This window comes from Ictidomys tridecemlineatus, chromosome 1, assembly GCF_052094955.1.
Source record: "Ictidomys tridecemlineatus isolate mIctTri1 chromosome 1, mIctTri1.hap1, whole genome shotgun sequence".
In the NCBI taxonomy this organism is placed as follows: Eukaryota; Metazoa; Chordata; class Mammalia; order Rodentia; family Sciuridae; genus Ictidomys; species Ictidomys tridecemlineatus.
Window position 1 is genome coordinate 244541170 of NC_135477.1, and position 13028 is coordinate 244554197.

General features: G+C 35.6%; 1 protein-coding gene across 13 annotated transcripts in view; it reads right to left on the minus strand.

The window, feature by feature from the left end:
* The window catches only part of Cplane1 (ciliogenesis and planar polarity effector complex subunit 1), a 140400-nt gene that overhangs the window by 59062 nt on the left and 68310 nt on the right, over window positions 1-13028 (minus strand). For 11 of the 13 annotated variants that reach the window (XR_013424144.1, XM_078017589.1, XM_021726574.3 and 8 more), the window contains 6 exons: window positions 12761-12865; window positions 9967-10038; window positions 1959-2068; window positions 1434-1629; window positions 1071-1220; window positions 474-554 (listed from right to left, as the gene is read on the minus strand). Coding sequence is in view for 12 of the 13 variants with exons in the window: in XM_078017589.1 (XP_077873715.1) it covers window positions 474-554; window positions 1071-1220; window positions 1434-1629; window positions 1959-2068; window positions 9967-10038; window positions 12761-12865 (714 nt within the window). In the remaining variant the exon portion in view is untranslated. The remainder of the gene's footprint in view (window positions 1-473; window positions 555-1070; window positions 1221-1433; window positions 1630-1958; window positions 2069-9966; window positions 10039-12760; window positions 12866-13028) is intronic. The other 2 variants (XM_078017599.1, XM_078017585.1) reach the window with 1 other exon arrangement.

Consider the following 13028-nt stretch of genomic DNA (forward strand, 5'->3'; position numbering starts at 1 on the left):
GCTTCCAGTTTTCCCGGATTTCAGAAATTAAGAAAATGAAGGGAGACTAAGGGTACTAAGCAGCCATGGCACTTGGACAACCCTGAGATTGCAATTGTGTCCCATAGAGAAACAAATAAAGATCAGATAAAGTTAGTAAATTTGCAAAACATCTCCAAGCTATTTAGGAATAAAGCTGGGATTGAAACCTAGGTCTGTTCTAATTGAATCCAAAAGCCAAGCTCCTTTCACTCCAGTTTCTATATCCTTCACCAGCCTGAAAGACTATTAGCTTCTTAAATCCTGCTACTCCCATCACTTGTACATACAACCACCCAAGACAGAACAGAGAGAGGGCAAAGGCTTCAAAATCTGATATGTTGGCACTCGTTTGTTTATGCAGCTATAATGCACATCCCCAAACATCCTAAAGTGATACACAAACATCCTAAAGTGATCTGTCCCTCCTCCCATCCCTTTCTTGCTCCTTATACCTCTTGAGTGCCCACTGTTGACAGACAATGAACCTGCATCTTGCAACAAAGCAGGGTCCAGAATTCCAACAGCCGTGGAACCTAGAAAAGACATCAGCTCTGTTGTAGAAAGTCTGATTGCCAATTGGATTAATCTAACCATTCATAAGATATAATAACCGGATACTGTAGAGAAATATTCTTCTAAATATTATAAAAATTTGCCACATATAACCTGATTTATTTAAAACTAAATATTTTACTGGTTAAGTAATGTTGGCTACCATGCCCATGTATTACCTCTGTACTGCTGCAGAATTTCCCAACTTTTTAAACATAAGAATTCATTTTAAGCATCAAAGTACTCAAGAACTCCCACAGGATATTTATATTTTAGCCTCCTTAACTGAGAAGATATATGTACAAGTACATCTATAGTCTCCTTGTAAAATATGGTGCTAGCTTAATGGCTAAGCTCATTCATCTACCTGCCCTCTCCACTTAACAAAGGACAAATCTCTTTCATGTTTCTTTTGCAATTATCAAGTATTAGTGCTAGTTTCTATCATAACAGGAATTTGTGAGGGAGAGTCATGCTACACATCTTCTGTCATTCACCTTGGTCCTGCTGACTTTCTAATGGAGTCACTGAGGAGATCCGAGGTTCCTTCACTTCTGTAAAGTCTGCTCTCCAGGTTTTTTCATCTAGACAGGCTGGAGTCACTCTTGGAGGCTCAGAAAATATATTCACAGGAGAACTGGCAGCTTCTATCAAGAATATGAAGGAGGACGTACAAAGATTGATTCTGAACTTCTAAAGAAGGTGAATTAAAAGATTTAAGAGATAATTTCTGAATGTGAATATAAACATCTAACACTGCAGTGGGCTTTCAGAAAGGGAGCTATGAGATTTGAGTAGGAATAACAATGCTATGTTATGAAAATTTTCAAAATGTATTCAAAGTAGGAAAAAGTTATTACCTTGACTTTTACAATTGTGTGGGGGAAAAGCACTGGTAACTGAAGCTGCCAGATAATGTAACTCTGCCGATGATGGGACCTCCAGATGATCACTTTGCTGTTTGGTAACATTCTCATTTGAAGGCTCTGCTGTGACAGGTAATTCCTGTAGATCATCAGCTTCAATGTCAACCACATTTATAAAAGTGTGTCCAACCTGAGTTAAAGCACATAAAAATCATTCTTATTACCTTGGTTAGCCACTCTATCTCCCACCCCTAAAAAGCTAAATTCTTCATTATTATTACTAAAAAGTAAGAAGAGCTTTTATGTGCCTAATCTTAGGGAAGCTGCAGGAAATAAGTCTCATTGGTTTTAGCTTACAATATTCCAGGGCATAATACTTAAATTGATTTTTGATCTTTCCTACAAAGCTACACAGATGAGATTTTTAGCTTCATTTCACCCATTCAATTGTATAATAGCTAGAAAAAACATAATAAATTTCAGTACAATATTAAAACTTCTAAATATATAATTTATTACCATATCAGGTGCTGAAGGAGACAAAGATTTCTCTGATATTTTAGTAGGAAGTTCAACATTGAGATGTACATCTGGAACCAACAGCTGAGGAACAGTTACAGGTTCATATTCTGAAAATTAAGAAAAATTGGGAATGTAAAAATATCTTTAACTTGACTTAAATCATTAATTTTGTTAAAACTAGTAAACAACAAACAATATAAATGCATATGTCCTAAAAATCTAAGTAGAAGCTTCATGGGTATAAACAAATTAAATTCTATCATATTCTATGGTCAATTTACTCTAGAGTAATTCGTAATTTAATAAAGATAAGTATTGCCAGGCATGGTGGCACACGCATGTAGTCCCAGCCTCAGCAATGGCGAGGCACTAAACAACTCAGTGAGACCTGTCTCTAAATAAAATATAAAATAGGGCTGAGGATACGGCTCCGGTTGAGTTCCCCTGAGTTCAATCCCCAATACCAAAAAAAAAATTAAGTATTGATTTTCTCATAATGTGATAAGAACAACAAAGTATCTAAATTATGTCATGAAAATGCTATAATTTCCTATTTCCACTTCAGATATATTAACTCACATTCATCTACTTTATTTAAGAGAACTGCAATAAAGCCAAATTTTAAGAAATAAACCTATAACTAAATTTGTAAAAATTTTTGTTTCTTGATATTTAGGTCTTTATCTTATTACTAGTTTTATTTATGTGAGAAACAAAGTCTAGTGGTCCATTTTCAGAATATAGTACTTACCTTAAATGTAACATTAGGATGTAAGAAAGGCAGCAGGAGGGGAAATGGAGCTGAATGGAAACTTACAAGCAGTTAACTCACACAATAGCACCACAGCCTATGGATGTGGCAGATCCAAAGTCCATGCCCCTCAACAGCTCATTCTCCCTGGAGGGCAACAGCAGCAGGAGCTCAGGGAGTGTGAAAAATCCCCAGCTAAGTGGGTACTGAGTACACAGGAGCTTGGGACTTACAAGAAACCTTCAATAAGGTTGAGTACACAAAGGGAAACTCAGTTATAGAAACCTAATGAAACAGAGGAATAAAAATTCTAGGCCTAGGAACATTCATAAAATGGAAAGAACCAATATGTACAAGTCTTCTTTCCCTTAAGAACCTTTTCCTGAGGAACTCATGGGCTCTCACATTCTTTAAATATCTGGACTGACTCTAATCTGATTCAAAAGCACACTCTGGTCTAATATAGATGTTCCACATGCTCCTTTATTAAAGTAATTACAGCCATGCTATTCCTCCCAAGTTTGTCATTTTCTGAGCTCATAATTTTTCAGGTGAATTCTCCTTTGGTCCTGTGTATCTGAAGTAAGATATTTTGTTCTGATTAGTTTTGTTTTGTCTAACTGGGGGTTTTTTTGTTTGTGTTTGTTTTATTTTTGTTTTCATGCTGTTTTTATTCAGAAGCGGACTATCCAAGGATCAACTCTCAAATGCACTTAAAAATGAAAGAGGTCTTCCTTTTTGGAGAGTCCTAACAAGGAAAATGAACTGGTAATGGTAGGAGTAAATCTATCTCATGGAGGATGAGTGGTCACCTAAACCTCGGATTTTAGCATCCATCACAGCTGCCAGGCTCTGTTCCCAATTGTACAGACCCATCATGTCTGAGTTATACTGTAAAAAAAAACTCTGGGACAGGCTGTTTAAATTTCTAAAGGGTCAATTTACATTGGCAAGAGTAAAGATGTCTTTAAAATTTCTAACCTACAAGGTTTTCTAGTTGACCAATCAATCAAGAAAACATTAATTTCTATAAAATGTTTAAAGTACAATGTCCACTACATGTAAGAATTTTTCTTTGGTAAGAATTAACTGACTTAAAGTGTTAACTAGATTTCTCTGATATGTTGGTTTTCATGGGTACCCTAAGTTAAAAATGGATAATGAGAGTTAACATGAATGGGATAAACATTGATAAATGTGTTGGTTAGAAGTTTTTGCAAAGTTAAAATACTAAAACATCAACTGCTAAATATAAACTTAAATGTGGCTTCTTAAACGCCATAAGGTAAAATATATACAGGTCTACTAAACGTGTTCTTAAAAGTTAGTAAATGGAAAAGTAATTTTTTAAAATATATATATTTTTAGTTGTTGATGGTCTTTTATTTTATTTATTTATACACAATGCCAACAATGGAACCCAGTGCCTCACACATGCTATCAGCCACAACCCCAACCCTCTGGAAAAGCAATTTTAAGGTTGCTTTACTTCTAGGCCTAAACTAAAAGCAAAGTTACTAAAAGTTAAAATTCTAAAAGGTATAATTGTATACATAAGGAGTATGAAAAGTTTCAGATGAGCTTTGATGAAAGGACTGTAAAAATCATTAAGTATTTCATCTTATTACAAAGAAGTAATTTGTCAAAATTCAGAAATTTCATAAGGATTGTTTCATAAAAATTGTAACATAAATTTAAAAAAGAGTGAACAACTGGAAGAAGGGAAATATAAAAAGTTTTAAAAATGAAAATGTGTGTTTCTAGATGAGAAAGTATTGTAGGGTAAAATAATTTTCTTGTACTAAAGCTGAACATGAAAGAGAAGACAAAACTAAGAAAGTGAAAAAAATTATAGATTGTCTAAGTTTTTAGTTGTCAATGGACGTTTATTTTATTTATTGATATGTGGTGCTGACAATGGAACCCAGTGCATCACACATGCTAGGCAAGTGCTCTGCCACTGAGCCACAACCCCAGCCCTACCTTTGTTTTATTTATTTATTTTTATGTGGTGCTGAGAATCAAACCCAGTGCCTCACATGTGCCAGGCAAGCACTCTGCCACTAAGCTGTAAACACAGAACCAACACAGCCATCATTTAAGGAATTTTTTAAAAAATTTTTCTATTTTTATTTTTATAGTTATAGTTGGATACAATGTCTTTAATTAATTAATTTGTTTTTATATGGTGCTGAGGATCGAACCCAAAGCCTAGCCCGTGCTAGGCAAGCACTCTACCGCTGAGCCACAACCCCAGCACCATTTAAGGGATTTTTTTTGAAGGTCAAATTTTTATTCACTGATATGAAAAAAAGTCTAAAACACTGATCTGCTGTTATCTATCAAGATAATTTCCTGTGTCTTACTTAGGGAAACTAAGTCTTAAAGGAATTAGAATTTTTACCTATTTTCAAAAACTCAAAAAGATAATCACCAAAAAAACCAAATAACCCAATCAACAAATGGGCCAAGGACCTGAACAGACCCTTCACAGAAGAGGATATACAAACAACAAATATTATGAAAAAAATGCTCATCATTGCTAGCAATTATAGAAATGCAAATCAAAACTACTTTAAGATTTCATCTCACTCCAGCCAGAATGGCAGCTATTAGGACGACAAACAACAATAAGTACTGGTGAGGATGTGGGGAAAAGGTACACTCATACACTGCTGGTGGGACTGCAAATTGGTGCAGCCAATATGGAAAGCAGTATGGAGATTTCTTGGAAAATTGGAAATGGAACCACCATTTGACCCAGCTATCTGTCTCCTTGGTCTATACCCAAAGGACTTAAAAACAGCATACTACAGGGACACAGCCATATCAATGTTTATAGCAGCACAATTCACAATAGCTAAGTTGTAGAACCAACCTAGATGCCCTTCGATAAATGAATGGATTTTTTTTAAGTGGCATATATTCACAATGGAAAATTACTCAGCAATTAAAGAGAATAAAATCATGGTATTTGCAGGTAAATGGATGGAGTTGGAGAAGATAATGCTAAGTGAAGTTAGCCAATCCCAAAAAAATCAAATGCCAAATGTTTTCTCTGATATAAGGAGGCTGATTCATAGTGGGGTAAGGAGGGGGAGCATGGAAGGAATAGACAAACTCTAGATAGGGCAGAGGGGTGGGAAGCGAAGGGAGGGAGCATGAGGTAAAAATGATGGTTGGAATGTGATGGTCATCATTATCCAAAGTACATGTATGAAGACACGAGTTGGTGTGAATATACTTTGTATACAAACCAGAGATATGAAAAATTGTGCTCTATATGCGTAATAAGAATTGTAATAAAAAAGAATTGTAATGCATTCTGCTGTCATATATAAATAAAAATTTAATTTAAAAACAACAAAAAAGAAAATAGCAAATTTAACTGGGGATTTAATTATTTCACTTAATGTTTTTTAACTGGATAAAGATAACTTGTTATCAGTAAGTTTTATATACAGTTTATGATGCTTTACACTAGAATGGAAATTTAATGTATTTTTGAAAGATAATAAGGAGAGCCTAATTTGTTTAAAGTTCCACAATGTAGAACATGAAAAATTTTTCTTTTCCACAAAAAGGAGCACTCTTAGCTTGTTTGATTCATTTTTTTTAAATATTTTTTTTAGTTGTTGATGAACTTTTTAAAAATTTATTTATTTATTTATATGTGGTGCTGACAATCGAACCCAGTGCCTCACGCATGCTAGGCAAGTGCACTACCGCTGAGCCACTACCCCAGCCCTTGATTCATGTTTTAAAATTTACTTTCCCCAGACTTGAGAGAGAGAGAGAGAGAGAGTTTTTTTTAATATTTATTATTTTTTTTTTTAGTTTTCGGCAGACACAACATCTTTGTATGTGGTGCTGAGGATCGAACCCAGGCCGCACACATGCCAGGCGAGCGTGCTACCGCTTGAGCCACATCCCCATCCCTTGATTCATGTTTTATACGTACTGTTGTATTGTGTTAATTGATATTCACTTAGACTTGGGAAACAATATATGAAAACTTTGTAAATTATATTTAAGAAAGAGGTAAAGATCAACTTTAGAAATAAAATAGATTGCCTAGATTTGTCAAGAGCCCCCCTATCTGATTTAAGACTCTGTCTCTCACCTTATTCCATGTTAGGTTGGCTCCAAAATTAGGCCAGAATTAAGCTTATTTAAAGTTATATTCAAAGGATATATTTTTGTTATAAAGGTACTACAATCTCAAAAATAAACAAGACAGAAAATAAAATTTAAAACTAAGTAAAGAACTGGATAAATTGTAAAAGGTATTTAAAGGCTGTAAAAGAGTTTTAAAAGAGTAAAATTTGTCAAGGATCTCATATGAATGAACTCATATATGTGGGGTCTTTGTGAGGCAAAATAGATATCAAATATACATTTGTGGTATTATAGAGATAATGTTTCTTGGTACAAAGCTATTATACAAACTGAATATATTTTGCTCTAGTTCATTTTGTATTTTCTTTGTATACCTTTGTAACTGCTGCCTGTTAGTGTTTTGTAGAAGTACTTCTTCTAATAGAACATCTGAGTTAATTTGAGATAATACCCCATCACCTGTAGGACAGACAGGATATAAGGCAGATGTCCAGTACTAATGCTGACCCCACTTAAATGCAAGGGAAAACTATAAAATTATAGACATTAAAGTTAAATACAGTACTCCAAATTCAAGACTGGTGAAACTGGCCTGCTGGATGTTTAAAACCAAAATTTGGAGACAAAAGTCAAGGAAATAAAAGGGCAAAGGAGAAAGTAGCCAATATTGTGGCCCTTGCACTCTAAGGTCAGCAAGGATCCAGGGAACAACAGGACCCTTCTAAAGGACCTGCAACTCTCATGAGTCATCTGACTTTCGAACTATGGGGAATTCTGACAACCCTAGAGAAGAGAAAACCAACTGGTGCACGTTCTGCAAAGAGGAGGTCACTGAAGATGGAAATGTCCCTGATGCTTCCAAGGGAAACTACACGTGGTCAGCAAGACCTTGGCCCATTTTATAGATGGCACTACTAGTAGAAAAAAGCTAAAGAAACCAAGAAGCTTCTCACAACTTCCCAAGAGTGATCTCTAACAAATCTCAGCTGACTCTTAACAACAGAGAAGAAAAAGATCAATTCTGACCAACTTGGTTTTAAATACCTGGCAGGAGAGTATTTTAAATACTTTAGCGCAGCCATACATTGACAATTAAAGAAAAGACAATGGTTCTTTTAATGTAACTTCATGGACATTTGTGTCAGTCCTCCAAAAGTAAGTAAAACCAGGAGGTTAAAGGAAGGGTTTTATACAGGAGTACCTAATAACTCTAAAAACCTCTGTCAGAGTCATAAATTTGTTCTGAGTCAATTTGAGACCTACAAATCTTCTTAACCTCCTACATAGAAAGACTTTGTTGTGTTTCTGTTGTTTTGCTTATATAACATTTATATGAGCTCCCTTACTTGGGAAAAACTACAGAATTGCTTTCTATAGAAAGTAAAGACCAGGGGCTTGGGTTATGGCTCAGTGGTAGAGCACTTGCCCGCCATGTGTGAGGCACTGGATTCGATTCTCAGCACCGCATATAAAATAAAATAAATAAAGGTCCATCAACAATTGAAGAAATAAAAAAGAAATTTAAAAAAAAGAAAATATATACTACTCATATCCTTCACTTTTTTATCCCTCAAGTTAAAGGGATTCCTTGCTCGATATCTCCTCTGGTCACAATTCATCACTTCCAGCCTGGTGGCTTGGCTTTAATCAAAGCCTGGAAAGAAGACAAGCTTCAACTGAATTGGAAAGGACCTTACCAAGTACTCTGGAACACTGGGACACCTTCAGAACTGCTAAAAAGGGGTGAACTCTTTACCATGGGAGTTTCCTCCTCAAAAACCTAATATGGCTAGGATACATGACAATACCAAAGGAAAAAAGCACAAAAATGAAAATGAGACCAAAAGGTAAAAAAGAAGGGGGGGCATGAGAAATAGAAAGTCCGTTTTCAGAATACAGTATGTAGCCTTAAATGTAAAATTGGGATGTAAGAAAGGCAGCTGGGGGGAAAATAGAGCAGAATGGAAAGTTACAAGCAGTTAACTCACAATAGCACCTTAGCCTATGGATGCGCTAGATCCAAAATCCATGTACCAGAACAGCCCCTCGAGTAAAGACAAGACAGTAAAACCTAGGAGATGCTGGAGTAGACTGTGCACTTAGCCAGTGAGGAACCTGGAAGGGAACTTGCACACTAGGAAATAAAATGCCGACTGTAACTGCTCTGGGGGTGCCCACTTACCCAGATACCCAATCTTGCAAGACCATCAGTAAAGTCTCATTTTTTTGCTATACCTTGTGTCTCTTAATCCATTCTTTGGGTTTGGACAGGTGAGCCAGTTTCTCACATTAAGATATGATCATGCTCTTCAAAAGGGTGGTATTAAGTGGTCTTTAGTATATTCAGAATCCATAGCTAAATTTTACCACTCAAAATGTTTTAACATCTAAATTTCATAAGTTATTTGTTTCTTATTCAGTAGTAAAATAAACAGGTCTTGACTGAGACTATAGCTAGGGGTAGAGCACTTGCCTAGCATGTGTGAGGCACTAGGTTCAAACCTCAGAACCACATAAAAATAAATAAAATGAAGGCATTGTGTCCATCTACAACTAAGAAATAAATAAAATTTTAAAAAATAAAATAAGGGGCTGGGGATGTGGCTCAAGCAGTAGCGCGCTCGCCTGGCATGCGTGCGGCCCGTGTTCGATCCTCAGCACCACATACCAACAAAGATGTTGTGTCCGCTGAGAACTAAAAAAATAAATATTAAAATTCTTTCTCTCTCTCTCTCTCTCTCTCTCTCTGCCTCTCATTCTCTCTTTTAAAAAAATAAAATAAAATAAACAGGACTGTCACATGTACATTAGCAGGCAGTGTAACTCTGTGCCTTTTGTTCTTCGGCTCTAATCTTATTTTCCAGCATTTCAATTTTAGTACAGCATTACTTTCAAATTTCATGCTTAAAAATACAACTCACTGTTATAAAGAAAACAAGAAACTTGCTATGAAAGTTTTGAATTAACCAAAAAACCAGAAAAAAGGAAACTGAAAACAACTGTCATTCTGTTTCTATTAAGTCAGCTGATTGGTTTAACTGTTGTTTAAATGGGGTTGGTGACTTCGGCTTTGGCCTCATATAGATATAACTGTAATCAGTCTGGCTGTTTTCAGAAAAGAAGAAAAGAACATACCTGAGGTGGAAGAAATGATTTGCTGATTTTTATCACATTCAGAAACAACTTCTTGAGAAGCAACTTCCTTATCTTGTAAATCAGAAGATTTGAAGCAAAAAGAAAAAACAGAAAAGATTTCACAAACACAGGAAACAAATATATGAATACTGACAATTAAATATGGAGCATAAAAAGTGGTAATAAAGATTGACAACTACTTAATTTTAACAATTTAAACAATGATTTTAGAATTTTAGTATTATGTAGTTCCCCGGCCTGTCTCCAGATGAATCTTAGCAAACAGGCTGCCAACTTTATAAATTACCCAGCAGCAAGGCAGAGTACCTTCAAGGTCTTCTCAAAGACATACTTAGATAACAACATTTAAAGAATGTTTCCAAAGGCAAACTCATCATTTACCTCAAAAACATCTTTTTGAACCCAAAGGCACTTTATCACTGACCTACATCCCTAGTCCTTTAATATATTTTATTTAAGACAGGCTCTTACTAAGTTGTTGAGGGCTTTGATAAATTGTTGAAGCTGGCCTCAAGCTTGTGAGTCTCTGGGATTACAGGTGTGCACCACCATGAGCAGTCTCAAAAAACAACCTTCACATACTCAACCCAATCTCCATCAGTAATAAACACAAAAAAAATGACTTTCTATCACCTATCTGATCGGGAAAGTCAAAATTACATAAATCATATGAACGACAAAAGGTGTATGTGGGGGTCTTATGCATTATTTATAAAGCAGAAAAAACTAAAACCTGCCAAGTAGCCAGCAGCTTCAACAATAAGAAATTGGTTAAATATTTTATGGCAAATAAATACAAAGTACTTTTTTTTGTTTTGTTTTGATGATACAGGGAAACATTTGGCATACGTAGAAATCAAAGTAAAACAAAAGAGATACAAAACAGGCTGAGTGTGGTGGCACACACTTGTAATCCTACAGCTCTGGAGGCTGAGGCAGGAGGAGCTCAAATTCAAGGCCAGCCTCAACAATAGCAAAACCTTAAGCAACTTAGCAAGACCCTGTCCCTAAATGAAATATAAAAGGGCTGGGGATGGGGTTGGGGATATACTCCATCAGTAGAGTGCTTTCACATGCACAAAGCCGTGAGTTTAATCCCCAGTACCATGGGGGGGGGTGAGGGGAAAGGGCTGGGGATGTGGCTTAGTAGGTTAAGCACCTCTGGGTTCAATCCCTAGTACCAATAAATAAATAAATAGAATATAAAATACCCCTGATACACCTTGTAATCCAAATTTAATCTACTGAAAGTATACTGAACTGTTAATTCTCGCATACCAGGAGGCTTATCTCAAATGAGAAAAAACATTGTACCAGTCCACTTTTTTTTTTCTTTCATTTTTCTCCCCCCATCTCCTAGAATGGGGATTGAACCCAGGGGATCTTTACTACTGAAGTATATCCCTTATTCATTTTATTTTGAGATAGGGTCTCCATAAATTGCTGAGGCTGACTTAGAACTTGCAATCCTCCTGCCTCAGCCTCCTGGGTAGCTGGAATTACAGGTGTACACCACAGTACCCAGATGACATAAGGCATTTTAAACATCACTTAATTAACGTTCTTTTATTAAAAAGAACACAGATATGAATTACCTTCAACACTGCAGCAAGGACCACATGCAACATTACTGTAATGCAAATATAGTACAATGAAGTAATGTTAAAAACACACTCTAATTATGCTGGGTGGTGCACACCTGTTGTACCAGGGACTTGATAGGCTGAGACAGGAGGATTACAAGCTCAAGGCCAGCCTGGGCAACTTAGTAAAATCCTGTCTCAAAATAAAATATAAAAAAGGACTGAAGGTATAATAAAATGCCCCGAGTTCAATCCCTAATACCAAAAACAAAAACAAAAACAAAAAATCAAACAAACAAATAACAAAACCACTCTAATTGAGAGAGTTTCGAGTTATTTGGGAAATAACTATAACAAAACTCTCAGGGAAAAGCTAGGAAAGAGGAATACCTGGCAAGAGGAGTTCAAATAATGAGGATACTTGCTATTTAAGTATTCTATCTAACTACATAAAACAACAAAAGATAAAAGACAAAACCATCCCAAAACATTATTGCTAAATTGTATGATTATAGTTAATTTTCATCTATCATAGTTGCTATATTATCCAAATATTCTATAGTAATTATATATCATTTTTAATGATGTCAGTAAATACTTTATAAAAAGACAAAATTAGAGTGTGTTTAGAAAGTACATAAAATATTCCATACACAGACGAAACTGTTCACTGAAAGTCATAATAAGAATTACTGTGACATAATGAGCAGAGCACTACTCAAGATACTATTCATAATGATCAGTTATATCGATGAATAAGTTTTACAAGCAATTAACAGCAGATCCTCAAACATTCCTTTCCTCTGCTCTTGAACAGAGTTATGAGCCCTTCCCACACCAGCCCCAATCTCGTTTTCTATCACCTCAACTTTATCAGCCCTACTCCCAGGCCCCTCAACCTCAGGTAAGCAATTCAAGTGAAGGAAACTCAGAGCACTGATAATCCAATTCACAACATTATTTCTACTGACTTAGGATGTAGTCTATGTCAGTTTTAAACAAAATCTCTATTATGTTTTACTTATTATAAATTCAATCTCTAATTTCCCTTTGTTGGGGAGAAGAACTTTAGATAAGTAACTAATATCACATAATTTTAAATTCCCTTTAAATTTCTGCCTTAAGAAAACACAGATTATCTTAAATACATTAAAACATTAATTTTTTAAAAAAGAAAAATAGTACTTTACCTGGTTCTGTATTTGTGCTTGCATCCTGACTTCCTATAACTTTCTTTTGTACAGAAGCCATGAAGTGCAATCCCGCAGAAGTATTAACATCGTCTTTAAGCATTTCTTAAGTGTAACAAAACATTGGAAGCAATCATTGAGCAGCACACACCTCAGGGGGAGCCCAGAGGCTCAGTGAGTCAAGGGAGATAAAGGAAGGGGTTAGGAGGTTATAGAAGCAGACTTTTGGCATGAGGTGGAATGTGAGCTAAATTTCAAAAGACACAGT